Raw genomic sequence first — 14549 nt, forward strand, 5'->3', positions numbered from 1 at the left:
CTCCAGGAAGAGGAGAATGTGTATGTCCTGCCTTTAAGCAGAAAGTAGGGAGCTTTTTCTAGGTTTATTGCTCCCTAATTGCCTTCAGCTCAAAATAATTTTTATGTCAAAGAGGCATATTTTGAGGGTGACATTCAGGTTTCCCTCAGTACCTGTCATCAATAAGTCCCACTTCCAGCAGTGCTTATAATTTTGTAAAGATCATGGCTAATAATATGTTGCATTTATGCTTCTCTTTGGACTGCAGATCTCTAGGGGGAAGAATGTTAAATAGGTTGACCTTGATGCTATCTGCGTAGCGTCCTGATGCTTTTCAGCTCACTAGCTTAGTGAGTCATTTAGTCCCATTGACTTCTTTACAGCATCTTTTCTTCCTTTATGCTCCCTCTGCCTTCCCCCATGTAAAGCCCCTGTCACTTCATACCTAGGCTGCTCCCTTTTAAATTCATTCCAAATATACCTGCTGCATTGGTCACCAGGTCCCTGTTCTGTAGTCATCATCTCATTTTCATTAAGACCTTAAGACCCTCTTATTTTTTTGCTCTTCAAGTCTAAATTTTCTCTGGCTTTCCAGATCCTTCTTCCATTGTTTGTTATAATCCTGTTTTCCTTCTCTGGTATGCAAGATCTACTTGAATCCAACTAATTTCATGGTCACAGAAGCATTCTTGTCCTATTGGCATTTTCATACTTTGCTCAGTGTTCTCCATTCTTGAAACTGACTACTGTCTCCTCCCTTCCTACTCTTGCTTCTTCTGAAGCCTTCTGTGACTATTCTGGTCTTCATGGTTGTTTGTAAACTCTTAGAGCACTTAGTCCATACTATACTATACGGTATTTGATACATGTCTGTCTTGCCTCTCTAGCTAAAGTGGAATACTCTTAATGCCAAGAACCATGTGATACTAAATCCCCTATCAGGTCTGGAAGAGCACAGCATAATAATAATCCTTTAACATTTGTCTAGTTCTTAATGATTTATAAAGCATTTCCACAAAACTGTTGTAATGTTGCAGAGGGAGGCATTGATCTCATTTTACAGATGAGGAATTCAAGACTCACAGTTCCTTACTATACGTTATGTTGTGTCAGTTGTGATATTTATTGGTGCTAGTGTTCAGACTTTAGTATTTTGACTCTTCACAATACACTGTAGAAGGTAGCCAATCAGTGCTGACTAATGACGTGACAGCCAGTTAACAATTTGCCAAAACCTGAAGAACATCAACAGTTTTTACTTTAAAATTTTCTTGCTTTGTTTTTCATTGGTCCTTAGGTCTGTGTCATTATGGCAATATATAAAGCTGATTTTTTAAAGATTTTATTTATTTATTAGAGTGAGCGAGAGAGAGAGAGCTTGCATGCAAGAGTGGGGAGGGGGGCAGAGGGGGAGGGAGAAGCAGGCTCCCTGCAGAGCAGGGACCACAACTCGAGGCCCATTCCAGGACCCTGGGATCATGACCTGAGCCGAAGGCAGATGTATAAAGCTGATTTTAAATATCAAGTGCCTTTTTCTCCCTATTATTGACCCAGTTTCAAAAATCTGTTTGTTTGTGTTTCAATATTAGGTCTGTTTCCCTGTGACACATTTGCTCCTGCAACTGTTGTACCTCAGGGGTGGCCTGTGGAAGCCCCAAACTCTCCACACTCGGACTCCTTCATTGCGCCAGAGGCCATGCCACAACCTGTGCAGCCCATAGCAGGTAACTTATTAGAACCCCTCTTTATCACGTAATGGTTACAGTATCTTAGTCAGTTTAAATCATCAGACTTTATTTTTTAGCAGTGTAGAGCAGTATAGATAAAAATTTCAGAACTCTCACAAATGCTTTTATTGCTTTAATTACTGATTTCCCAGCTGAAGGAATGAAGGTGGGGTTGAAATACAGCACTTGGTGTTCATGGGCAGAGAAAATCCCTTTTTAATTCAGTGCAGACTTAGGACTCGGAGGTTTTTTTCTGGGTGTCCCACAGGTTCCCATTCTTAAAATAATTGTGTGCCTGTGTTGTTGTTGTTGTTGTTGTTGTTGTTGTTGTTGTTGTTTTTAAACCTGTTTTTTTCCTTTCCTTTTCCTTTCTTCCTCCACTCTTTACTCTCTCAATATCCTGTTCTCAGTACTGGAACTATCAAAGAGTAGGTACAAATACATTAATTAGACAGCTTTTAAAGTTATGTTTAGGGTGTTACGGTCACAAAATCTAGATACTCATATGCTCTTAGAAAGTAAATTTTGAGGGGCGCCTGGGTGGCACAGCGGTTAAGCGTCTGCCTTCGGCTCAGGGCGTGATCCCGGCGTTCTGGGATCGAGCCCCACGTCAGGCTCTTCCGCTATGAGCCTGCTTCTTCCTCTCCCACTCCCTCTGCTTGTGTTCCCTCTCTCGCTGGCTGTCTCTATCTCTGTCAAATAAATAAATAAAATCTTTAAAAAAAAAAAAAAAAGAAAGAAAGTAAATTTTGAATGCAGAGCTATGAGCACACAATGATGGGTCCTAAATTTCCAACTTATTTCCCATAGAGCCAGCTGAAGAGGTAGAAGTGACATCAGCAGAAGAGAGGGCACCAACAGAAGCATTGGAAATCATGATGGGACTGAAGGCTGCCGACATGGCATCATCTAGAGAAACAGAGATGTCTCCAGCCAAGGATATGGCACCAGCCACAGAAACAGAGGTGGCATTGGCTAAAGACATGGAACCATCTACCAAATCAGATGTGACACTGGCTAAAGACACGGAATCATCCATTGAATCAGAAATGGCTCTAGTCGAGGACATGGTACTACCCAGAGAAACAGAAGCAGTCCCACTTAAGGATGCTGTATTATCCACAGAAACCGATGTGTCTTTAGCCAAAGACATGGTACTGCCCCCAGAAACCGAGGTAGCCCCGGCCAAGGATGTATTACCATTCAAAGAAACAGAGAGGGCCTCACCTATAAAAATGGATGTGTCCCTAGTTGAGGGCATGGTACCACCCACAGACAGAGAGATGGCCCCAGCCAAGGGTGTGGTATCACTCTCAGAAATAGAAGTGGCACTGGCTAAGGATGGTGTATCATCCACAGAAATATCCCCAGCCAAGGAGGTGGCCTTGTCCCGAGAAACAGAGGTGGCCCTGACTGGGGACATGGCGCTGCCTCCAGAAACCAAGGTGATCTTGACCGAGGATGTGGCACTGCCCCCAGAAACAGAGGTGGCCCCAGTCAGGGATATGGCTCCACATCCAGATACAGAAAAGTCTCCAGGGAAGGACATGGCTCCACCCACAGAACCAGAGGTGGCCCTGGGCAAGGACGTGGTTTCACCTCCAGAAACAGAGATGGCCCTGAGCGAGAATGTGGCTCCGCCCCCAGAAACAGAAGTAACCCCGATCAAGGATGTGCCTCAGCCTCCCGAAACAGAGATGGCCCTGGCTAAGGATGTGGCTCCGCCCCCTGAGACAGAGGTGACTCTGGCCAACAACGTGAGCCCAGCCAAGGATGTTGCGCCACTCTCAGAAACAGAGGCGGTACGCGTTCCCGTTGCGGACGTGGACCCTGCACGGACACAGGAAGAAATAAGTGGGGAGTCCCAGTTAAAATCTGTCAAGGATGAGGGGCAGTCAGCTGCATCTACTTTTGTCATTTCTCCAGGTATGGGTTTATGTTTACTCAGTATTTCCGTCTCCCAGGGTGTAGTCTCCAGAGAGATGAGGGACAAACGTCGTACCAGATAAAATAAAGACAATTACACTGTATTTTGCAAGTCTGTACACGTTGCTGCTGTCCTGGACTGTCTTTCTCACCTTCCTCCTCCAGTTTCCAACATCTTCCTCCTCATTTCTCTGCGGATGTGTTTTCTTTGTTGATAATTTCAGCAGTAAAAGAGAACGTTCACAGACTTTGCCACCTCATCTGCCTACTTGTGCACTGTCTTCCCAGTCGCTCCTCACTCCCGTTATTGGAAGGATACTGTCCCTGCTCCTAATTAAGGCCGATCTCCATTTTGCCCCTGGATCCCACCTCCCTTTCCCTACGTAAGGATGCCCTAGCCATTCTTTCCTTTCTTGCCACTCATCAGTTTCTCCCCCTGCCCATTGACTCATTCCCACCAACATACAAATACTATTTTTCCCATTTAAAAAAAACAAAAAGTTTCCCAACTTCACCATCCAGCTACCACTCCATTTCTCTGCTGCCCTCGAACATTCCTCATTCCTCCAAAACTGTTCGTGCGTCCAGTTTCTGAAAAGTGGAAAAATGCTGAAATAGTGCTGCTCTAAGAGTTGTGTGGTTTTTTTCCTGTTACATTTAGAACCAGTCACAGCCGTGGGCCAAAAGTACAGCTTGCCAACAGACGAGGATTCTGTGTTAGAGAAGCAAGAGCAGAAGAAACCATTCAGTAGTCCACCTTCTGAACTTCCTTCAGAGACCGCAGGTAAGTGAGGGAAACAGAGTGGATTCTTTGAAACCACTTGAACTGGGAGCAATGGGTTGGTGGTGGTGGTCATAGTCCCTGGTTTTGTGGTGGTAATTAGCAGTTTTGTTTATGAAGTCCATTCTCTTTCTTAGATCCATTTTATCTTGTTTAGGCAGAAAGTCAGCTGCTTACATATTTTTAAATTATTGCTACATCAACTCAGGACATCTATATTTTAACCCAGTTCAACTATTCACTGTTCTGTGCTGTGTGGTCTTGGGCAGGTTATTTAACTTCCCTGTATCTCTGTTTATTCAGCTATAAGAGGACCATATTGGTCAAATGTTCTATAAACCTTTGCCAGTTACATTGTGTTTCATGGTCCAACAGCATCTGCATTGCTTGGGAGCCTGTTAGAAATGCATCATCCTGGATTCCACCTGAGACCTTCATATGCATTTTAATAAGTTCTCCAGATAATTCTTATATACACTAAACTTGAAGAAGCACTGCTCCAAGGTACTTTCTAACTTGGAGTTCAGTCACTCAGTGAACTTTAAGATTACATGTTTTTGATGTAAGCCCAGAGCACGTGTGTATGATTATCAACTTAATGATTCTCTGCTTCCTTTTCTGTAACTGATTAGAATGTGAACTTGAGGGCGGGGACCATAACTTACGTCACTGCAGTTCTCTAGCGCTTACATACTCTCTAGCCCCAAGTAGGAGCTAAATAAAGTTCAATCTTTTTAAATATTGTTTTACTGACACACCATATCAATAAAGATTTATCAGGTCCTTTTTGTGTAGAGTTCACTATGCTAAGGCACATAGATATTTAAGTCTGGGTCCTTGCCCTTGTGTTGTTATATCATAGCCTGGATAGTGAGGAAAGTTGCCAGGCATAAACTCTGAAACCAAAGATTTATATAATAATTCAATAAATAGTGTAAGAGAGAGCACCAAACAGCTGCTGGTTAATTGCCAAATTAAATGTTATAAATGCTGTGGGGTACTAGAGCCTAGCACTTGTTTGAGAGAAGCAGAAACTGACCTGAGGTGTTAAATCAAGGGTAGGATTGGAGGACACTGGAGAATAAAAACAAGAACAAACAGTACTATATGAGTGTTCTAACCTTCTCCGAAGTCATTTCATCGGGTCAGACTTGACAAGAGCTGTCCTAGCTCTGCTCTTAGTGGGACTCTTCCCAGGATCTTGAATCCGTGCTGCACTGACTTGGAGACAGGAGGGTGGAGCAGTTGATTTCCTGAAACTTTTCTCAGGGTGGTCATCCTAATTATTTTAATTCATTACCCTATTGGGTATTATGTATATTTTTCTGTCTTTCAGGAAGTACATTTAGGAACAGAACATTGAAATCGAACACATTTGTCTTTCAAAGTAGGAGGCTTTGGTTCTGGAACGATGAGGATTTTTCTTTGGCCAAAATACTAATTCAGTATTTTTTACTTTCTTCTCCATCCCCCCTCCCCCCACCAGTAGCATAAGTCTGGGCTCCTGGTCCGTTTCCCAGAGTTGATCTGGTTAGCCTGACAAGTAATTAGTGTAATATTGGTGACAGACTCTAGAATTATAAATTCTGTTCAATATCGTATATATTTCATTCAGTTAATTAACAAATGTCACCAAGAAGAGATAGGAGCTTACCATCTTGTTGCAGAATTGGAAATTATGTACCTATTAAAAATAATGACAAATATAAATAAGTATCAGATGAGATTTACAGGCACTATTTATTATAGAAGGTTAGAAGATCTCTGTTTGAATTTTTTTCTTTACCTGAAATGATGATCTTTGTTAATTTGCTAATCCCAGTTAAGGGTAAGAAATATTAAAAAAAAAAAACAAAAAAAAAACTATTTTCCTAAATGAATTAGTGTGTGGGTTGGTGAAAATAGACTTAACTGAGTCAGTAAATGGACTTTTTTTTTTTTTTTTAAAGAAACAATAACAAGGAGTTTTTTGTTTGGAATTTTGGCCAACTTCATGTATTACAGGTACCCCTCCCACACAAGGCAAACAAGTGTGCAGACCCAGTGACCGCAGGTCCACTCGGCCCAGACCTGCCAGGGTCCCTCATGAGCTGCTGGGAGGCTCTTCTCCATGGAAGACTCTCGATCCTGGGCTGGGCCCCTGCTCTTTGTCTGAGTTGGGTTGGATCTCTGGTCCGTCTACCTATGGTGAGCCTGGGAACCAAAGGAAAACTACTCATGTTGACTTCCTTGAACCCAAGCGAGATCTTGGCAGGGAGACCTGGGATATAGAAAGCCCACCAATGATGATGAAGAAAAAAAAGAAGAAACCAAAGCAAAAGAGATATCCTCAACCCCGGGCTGGGGGACCTTGGGATGACGACAGTCCAGACGACCGTAAAGGTCATCCCTTTGCAGCAGACTCACAGAAATCAGGGGTTCTTCCCAGCCTGCCTACCACTGTGGGCATGGAATATGGACTGGCATCCAGAGAAAACTTAAAAAAGGAAAATGAAGTGGAGTCCAGAGCTGCCAAACTGATAGCTGAGAACTTTGTCTCAGAAAGTCTCAGCGTTCCTTTGTGTCCTTTGGAAGAACCCCTGAAAACTGCAGGAAGTTCTCAGCGCAAGCCAGGGATAGAAGTGGAAGTCAGTGGTAATAAGTCAGTACCGCTGGGCCAGGACCAGAAATGGCTACACCCAGGTGAAGGCAAACCAGAGCCTGCATCCCACCTGAAGACTCCCGTGGACAAAAGCCGGACAGTAGGCTCGCCTGGTCTGAAAGAACCCCTGACAGAAGTTTCTGCACACAAAGTAGAAATTCCTCTGGAGATCAGACCCAAAGAGGGTTGCTCTCCTATCTTGGACCAAGAGGCTATGGGTGGCGTTTCAAAACCCACAGCAGCAAAAGACCTGCCTAATCTAGTGCCCCCTTTGCCAGCAGATGCGTCATTAGGAAGTAGTCTGAAAAAAGGGAATGATGAAAGTCAGGCGACTGAATTGCAGAAAGACAAGCAGACAGGTTTTTCTGAAGGCGCTGAAGAGATTAAAGAACTAACAAAGGAAACTCTTCCCAAGCCAAGCCAAGAGATGAGCATCGTGGCTTCCAAGCAGCTGCAGGATGAGGTGTTGGTTCAGACGCCTGGGCTAGAGAACGAGCCGTCTCAGAGAATGGCAGGCGATGGCAGAAGCAGGAAGGCAAGGGCAGGTTCTGGGAAAGTGAGAGCCAGTTCTGGGAAAGGAAGAGCAGGATCTGAGCCACCATTTCTTGTGGACAGCTGGAAGGATGGCCCAGCTGTTCTTGCGCCAAGTGAGCCTTCCCCTAAAACCGAAAGAATGCCTGCTGGGGAGAAGAGTGAGGAGCTGGGTTCTTCAAGCCAACCAGGGACCGTAGTGAGTCTCACTGAGGCAGTGGTGACGGGGGAGCCTACGGAGACGGCTGATGCTAGGGGGGCCAGCGCCTCGCCCATGTTGATTCCTTTGGGAAATGGGTCAGGCACGACTCAGACTTCTGGCGCTAGAACAGAAAGAGGGGCTGCAGCCGTAGATAGGGGTGTCAGTAGCGAGAGCAAGGAAGGAAAGTGTCCTTGGATGAGTAGTGAGGCAGCTCCCTGGATTTCTGAAAAGCCCAAAAAAAGGAGTAGTGAGGGCAAAAACAAAAAGTTCAAAAATAATTATTCCACACAGCCTGCTAGAATGGAGAGCAAGGAAGAAACCCAACCTTCTGTAGGGAAGGCTAGAGATGCTGGTGGTGCTTCTCATCAAAACAGGGACTTAGGACTAGCTGTCCCCTTAAATCATGATCCGTTGTCCTCACGTACATCAGCTGTGCCCACAGTGGAAGTAGGTGACCGGAAGGGGAGGAATGATGAGGTTAATTCTTTTGAGCTTGGGGCTCTTGGTGGGAACAAGACAGACGTAGTCAAGGACTCTGCTGTTATTGAACCAGCTACCAAGGTGACAGATGTGAGCTGCCAAGACCATATCCAGGGGGCAGGGTTTGTCCCTTCAGCACTGTCTGCAGAGAATAAGACAGATGCAGCCAAGGGACATGCTGCCGTGGCTGACAAACCGAATGAAAGGAGCAATGGTGGAAAAAGTAAGAAGGTTAAAAATAGTTTTCCCGAGAAGCATCTTCTGGAGAATACGATAGATGCATCAAAAATACGTGTTCCCATGGAAACCACAGGGGACCACAGAACTGAAGGAATGGGCTATGTGGACGAAAATAGAAATATCACATTTACCTGCCCCAGAACAGTCCCAGGGTTGATGAATAAGTCAGCCCCTCCAGAGGCTGTGGAGTCAGCAGCCCGTGAAGGACTGCCCACTCCTGCCTCTCAAGTAGTAAAGGAGGGTGATTCTGTTCCAAACACCTTGGCAGAAAGTGGGCCAGAGACCACTCCAGCCCAGATATCCAAATTATCAGTGGTAGATAATTGCAGCAAAGATGGAGTCCCAGATCAGGAAAGACCCAAGGCCCCCTCCGCTGTTCCGCCTCCTACAAGCACAGGAGGAGGGGTTGCCCTCACTTTTACAGCAGCCGCAGAAACAGTTAACAGCCAGGGAGGTGACCATCTGAAGAATAAAGGGGAGCTTGCTGGTCCCATGAAGAATGAAGCAGGGATAGGTGGAGGGCCTGTGATGGGAGGATCTGAGTCAGCGCCCAGTGGTGCATCTAAGCATTCAATCGAAAAAATCACAGAGCTCTCCAAGGGACACCTTTCTGGAGTGCCAGTAGAAGACCAAAGCCTGCCAGGTGAGGTCAGAGTCCGAGAAGCGTGTGCAGACAGGAATAATTTTCCAACATACCCAGTTAACAAAAAGAAAGAGTCTGAGGAAGGTTCTGCTCCAGTTCAAATTCCTGACTTACTGGGAGACAAAGCACAAAAGCCCAATTTCTGTGAGGACCAAAATGCTGGCAGTGGAGATTCCAAGGACCCAGACAGTTTGAATAAGGAGGTAGATAGGGCCCTTTTGCCTCCAAAAAGTGAAAAAAATGAAGTGGAAGAAGTTAGCCCGACTTCTGAAATCCCGGAGCCCGAACATGTTTCCTCGGCAACACCAGACTTCCAGTCAGATTTCTTAGACGGCAGAGCTGCAGCCACTCCGTCACAGGTGGTAGATAAGTTAACAGTGACGACTTGCAAGGATCCTGAACACCCAGAACCCAAAGATAAGATCTCGGAGGCCCCTGACAAAATGACCGAAAAGTCTGAGGCGAAGGCACCGGGAGAAGGGAGAAAGGAAGATAAGAGCAGAATGGCAGAACCCTTGAAAGGCTACATGAGACCTACCAAGTCCCGAGGCCTTACTCCGCTTTTGCCAAAGTCTACAGTCCAGGAACGAGAGAGATCCAGGCAGCTGAAGTCCAGCGGTATGACCCTGCCCTGGGGAAATGTGTGTGCTTGTGGCTTTTGAGTCAGCATCCAAAAGGCAAGGAGCTTGTGCTATGGTTCCATCCAGGCTCTAATCATCCTTGTTAGTCATTGGTTTGTCGGCATGAAAATGTGTAACTGCTAATTACGTGTTTTCTGCAGCCAAGGCATGCCTTGTGTCCAGCTTGGGAGGCTGGTGACTTGGTTGCATGCCTTTTTACCCAGCACTGAACCTTGAGTTTTAGGGGAAGTTGAATTTCAAACACTGAATTGTTCAGCAGAAGGCCTGTCACCATCCACTATTCTTAATTAAAAAAAAAAAAAAAAAAGTGCCTCCTGTGTGTAAAGCTTACGGCCAGATTTAATCATTATTTTGTGTAAGGATTCACAGGAGGAAAGAAAACATTTCAGGTCCAGCTGTATGCGTGGGATTTATTTTCTTGTCAGTGTATATTTGTAGCTTGTGCTGGTGGGACTGAATATCCAAATTGCTTTTGGAGTCAGTGAAACTGGTCTTCCCCGTATGAGGACATGGTAACTAGCTTCCGACCAGCATTGCTAGGCACAGACTCTGTGTTTCTAGAAGTGGGAAAACGATCTCTCAGTGATGTAGCCACACCTTCTAGCGGTTTGTTGTTCACAGCCATTGGCCACAGTTGCATGTTGGGCGGAGTTCGGGGCATCGTCTTTGTCCATGAGACATAGTCTGCATCCTCGGACAAGTGTGCAAAACTTGCCGATGTGGGATTCCTCCTATTTTTGCCCTTTTTGGATCTCCTCAGTCAAGTACTTGGAATGAGATTGAGAAAGATGATTCCTTCGAGATTTGGAAATGTTTTCTTTCTTTTTTTCCTGAAAAGTATGCATCTAATCATGGCTTCCCTGAGTCTAACCTTCAAAAAACGTTTCCTAGCCTTTGAGCTTTTACACCCTACAGACGATGCTGTTTGTCACCTTGCATGATGCAGCTACTAACTCCAGAAATTAAAAACAAAACACAAAAAACGACAACAAAAAACACCAGTTGGCCTTAGGGTTTTGGACAGACTTTGTCAGGGATGATGTGCTGCATGATACGGACTTTTTGTTTTGGGTAAAGCTTGTGCTTTGCATGAATTTTATACCCAGTAAGGAATATGTGCTGTGTGAGTAGAGAATGCTAAAGGTCGTTATCTGCATAAGACATTCTCATCTCTTCTGTTTTTATCTTTCTTCTATTAGCTACCCTATTGCTGAGGCAGAAAATGAAGCCATATATAGAGGGCTTTCCAGGGTTCATTAGAATTTCCATTGTTCTATCCAGTTCTTTAGTGTTAGTTTTTAGACTGGTTCTTCAGTTTCAACAGTGATGGAAAGGGTGACATGTAAATTTTCTGAATGCTAGCCATTTCTTTTTGCTCAGGATTTCCAAAGAAATGTAGCAAGAGGATTTGTTTTGGTTCTTGAGTAAGCAAAGCAGACGTTTCAGAACTTTCAGGGCCGTGCCTTGGCCAGGCCAAGCTCAGAGATGTGTTGTTAGGGGTGGCCTTGCAGAGTGGTTGAGGAGAGAATGGTGGATTTCAGGGAAAAGTTATTGTTGCTTCTATAATTCTATCACACCTTTCCCCTAAGGATAGTCTTTACTTTTTTTAATAAATTTTTTTTTTTTGGTGATTTTGAATCAGTACATTCCCATGGTGTGAAAGGGTGTGCACTTAAACGTAAGTCTGCCTCCGTCCATCAGTCCCCATCCAAATTTCCCTCTCCAGAGGCACCCAGTGTTAACAGTGTCTTATACATCCTCCCAGAGAGTTCATGCATAAAGAAGCAATGACATATATATTTGTGGATTTTATACAAATGAGACCTGCCATACGTACTGGTGTGTGCCTTGCTTTTGTAAATGTAACAATTATTTTTTTTCTTTAGTTTCTTATTTATTTATTTGAGAGAGAGAGCACAAGCAGGGGGAGAGGCAGAGGGAGAGGGAGAAGCAGGCTCACCACTGAGCAGGGAGCCTGATGCGGGGCTCAATCCCAAGACCTGGAGATTATGACCTGAGCTGAAGGCAGACGCTTTACCATCTGAGCCACCCAGGTGCCCCATAAACTTAACAATTATTTTAAAGGTCTTTACAAATCAGTACAAAGAAGGGGGCCTCATTTTTATTTAATAGCTGTACAGTATTTTCATCATGTGGGTATACCCTAACATATTTTACCACCTCTTTATTGGTGGACATTTTGGTGTTCCTAGTTTTTCTTCTATACAAGACTGTCCTTGTATAGACACAGTGTCATACTTGTGCTAGTATACCTGTGTAATAAGGGACTCTGGAGCAGACTCTCTGGCTTGAAGACTGTGTATTGGTAATTTTGACAGGTGTTGCCACACTGTTCCTCATAGGGCCACAGAGATATGCTCACACTCGGCAAATACCCTTACTGGCTCCCCTGTACTTTCTCCACTAGTGCGTAGTTTTTGTTATTATATGTGCTGATCTTATAGGTGAACATTTATTTCTTGGCATAGATTTATTTTGTATTTTACTTATTTAGTGACTTCCTTATGTATCACCAAGTTTATAAAAGAGCATATAGTTTAGCAATATATTCACTTCCCTATTTGCAAGAAGAAGACTGGCAAAAGAGAATTCGTTTAGGGACGCCTGGGTGGCTCAGTCAGTTAAGCATCCATCCATCCCTGCTCTCAGTTTGTAAAAATAACTTCTGTTTTTAATTTTTCACATTCTAGATTTCTGATCAGTGTAGAGTTGGCTGGGTATGTGTGTGCGTGTGCGTGTGTGTGTGTGTGTGTGTGTGTGTGGAGATGTGATATAGGATTTCTTGGTCATCTACCAATGTGTGTCTAATCTGTCCCCCGCTGAAGTACCACCTTTGTCAGGCTCTATATTCCTGTGTGTATTTGCTGTTTCCTGATCCATTGGTGTTTCCACTGAGGCTTCGGTAGCACAGTGTGGGTATAATGGTATATTGTTGTATCTTAGAGGTCTAGTCCCACTCTTCACCCTATGACTGTTTTTTAGAGTTCTCCTGACCCTTCTGCCTATTTATTCCTACGTATAAAATTGAGAATTGACTTGTATAGTTTTGTAAAAAGAGAAACAAAACTTCAGTCAGCGTTTTTCTTGAATCACATTAAATGTATTGGTTATCCTGGGGAGAGGTGATGTCTTGTATGGTGAGGTTTTCTGTCCAACCATACAGTACTGTGCCATGTTCGGTAACCTCATATGTTAGGGTTTGTGTGCCCTCTTCCCTCGCTGGTATTTTGATGTTTTCTTCATGTAAATCTTCCAGTAAGAAGATCTTCCTTGCAGATTTCTAGTAAGTCTTCTTCCAAGATGTCCAGGAAGCAGGTGAATGTGCAGATACAGAGCTTTAGGCAAGCCTGGGGCTCTGAGGCAGGGAATGAGTGAAATGGGGAGTATAGTGATTTGTGATAGGGGACTAGGCAGGGCGGCCTCTCGTATTCAAGTACCATTGGTTGTGTCGGCTCTGAGGTTTCATCCATGACTGTTCTAGACCTGGCCTTGTTAAATGTTTCCTTTGTCTTCACTTCAGATCATTTGTGTTAACTGCCTGCCCCCAGATTGCCAGTGATTAATAGCAACTACCATCTCTTGAGTGAATACCACGTGCTAGTTATCTGTCGATACATAGGTAGATAGGTAGGTAGTCACACGCACACACACACACACACCAAACAATGTTAGGAAGTATTCTTTCCGTTTTACAGATGAGAAAATGGCGCCTCTCCATGTGAAAGTCATGCAGATAGTATAGTGTCAGAGGTAGAATTTGAACCCAAGTCTTTCTGACATTAACGCCTGTGCTTTTCTCATTCTTGCCTCAGGAACCTTCCAGAAGTTTTAGGTTCTTAAAAAGAAACAGATAAAGATGAACAATTAGTCATTGTATTTTTTTATTTTAATATCTAAGTACTAACTGTACTTTTTTAGGTAGAGAAATGGAAATACCTCATGAGGACGTAAGTTTTGAATCAGAGGCTAATTTGGGATTGGGATCTAGGTCTTTTGGCTCTGTCTAGCATTTTATTCTCCAGGCAGAGACTATGTTTGATTTATTCATGTGTTTTCCCTAACAGCTAGTTTTGAGCTTTACCTACATATGCCACCTAATGACATTTTAAAAATCATAAATGAATTATTTTCATTTAATTATTTGAGAGGGGGGAAAGGAGCAGAGGGAGAGGGACAAGCAGACCCCGAACTGAGCGTGGAGCCCAATGTGGGGCTTGATCTTACAACCCAGAAATCATGACCTGAGCCAACACGAAGCTGCTCGGGATGCCTGGGTGGCTCAGTTGATTAAGTGTCTGCCTTCGGCTCACATCATGATCCCAGGGTCCTGGGATCGAGTCCCACATTGGGCTCCTTGCTCAGCAGGGAGCCTGTTTCTCCCTCTGCCTGCTTCTCGCCCTGCTTGTGCACTTGCTGTCTATCTGAAAAATAAATAAATAAAATCTTTAAAAAAAAAAAAAAAAGAGTCTGCCACTCAACCAGCTGAGCCACCAGGTGCCCCTAAATGAATTCTCTTTTCCCAGTCTTATCCTCTTTGGAAATACGGAAAGTGACTATATTGCTAACTATTTGCTCTCACTGTTTCCTCTCCTGTTATGTTTTCATGCCAGTCTCAAATTTACGGAAACTTTAGCAGAAGATTTTGTCACATACTCTGCATGTTCTAGGCAGGGAGGCTTGTGATACTTTGGGAAATCTAAGCTCACTTTGTCAGAAAAGGACCTCCCGTGGGACTGT

The 14549-nt window shown here is 44.0% G+C and overlaps 1 protein-coding gene across 5 annotated transcripts in view; it reads left to right on the forward strand.

Annotated features, from left to right (window-relative positions):
• MAP4 (microtubule associated protein 4) overlaps positions 1-14549 on the forward strand; it is a 183233-nt gene that overhangs the window by 126931 nt on the left and 41753 nt on the right. For 4 of the 5 annotated variants that reach the window (XM_040628890.1, XM_040628889.1, XM_040628887.1 and 1 more), the window contains exons 6-8: positions 1569-1703; positions 2517-3632; positions 4294-4416. In XM_040628890.1, the coding sequence (XP_040484824.1) occupies positions 1569-1703; positions 2517-3632; positions 4294-4416 (1374 nt within the window). Of the gene's footprint in view, positions 1-1568; positions 1704-2516; positions 3633-4293; positions 4417-6417; positions 10729-14549 lie in introns of those variants that run through there. The other variant, XM_040628886.1, reaches the window with a different exon arrangement.

This window comes from Ursus maritimus, unplaced genomic scaffold, assembly GCF_017311325.1.
Source record: "Ursus maritimus isolate PB19 unplaced genomic scaffold, ASM1731132v1 scaffold_14, whole genome shotgun sequence".
Classification (NCBI taxonomy): Eukaryota; Metazoa; Chordata; class Mammalia; order Carnivora; family Ursidae; genus Ursus; species Ursus maritimus.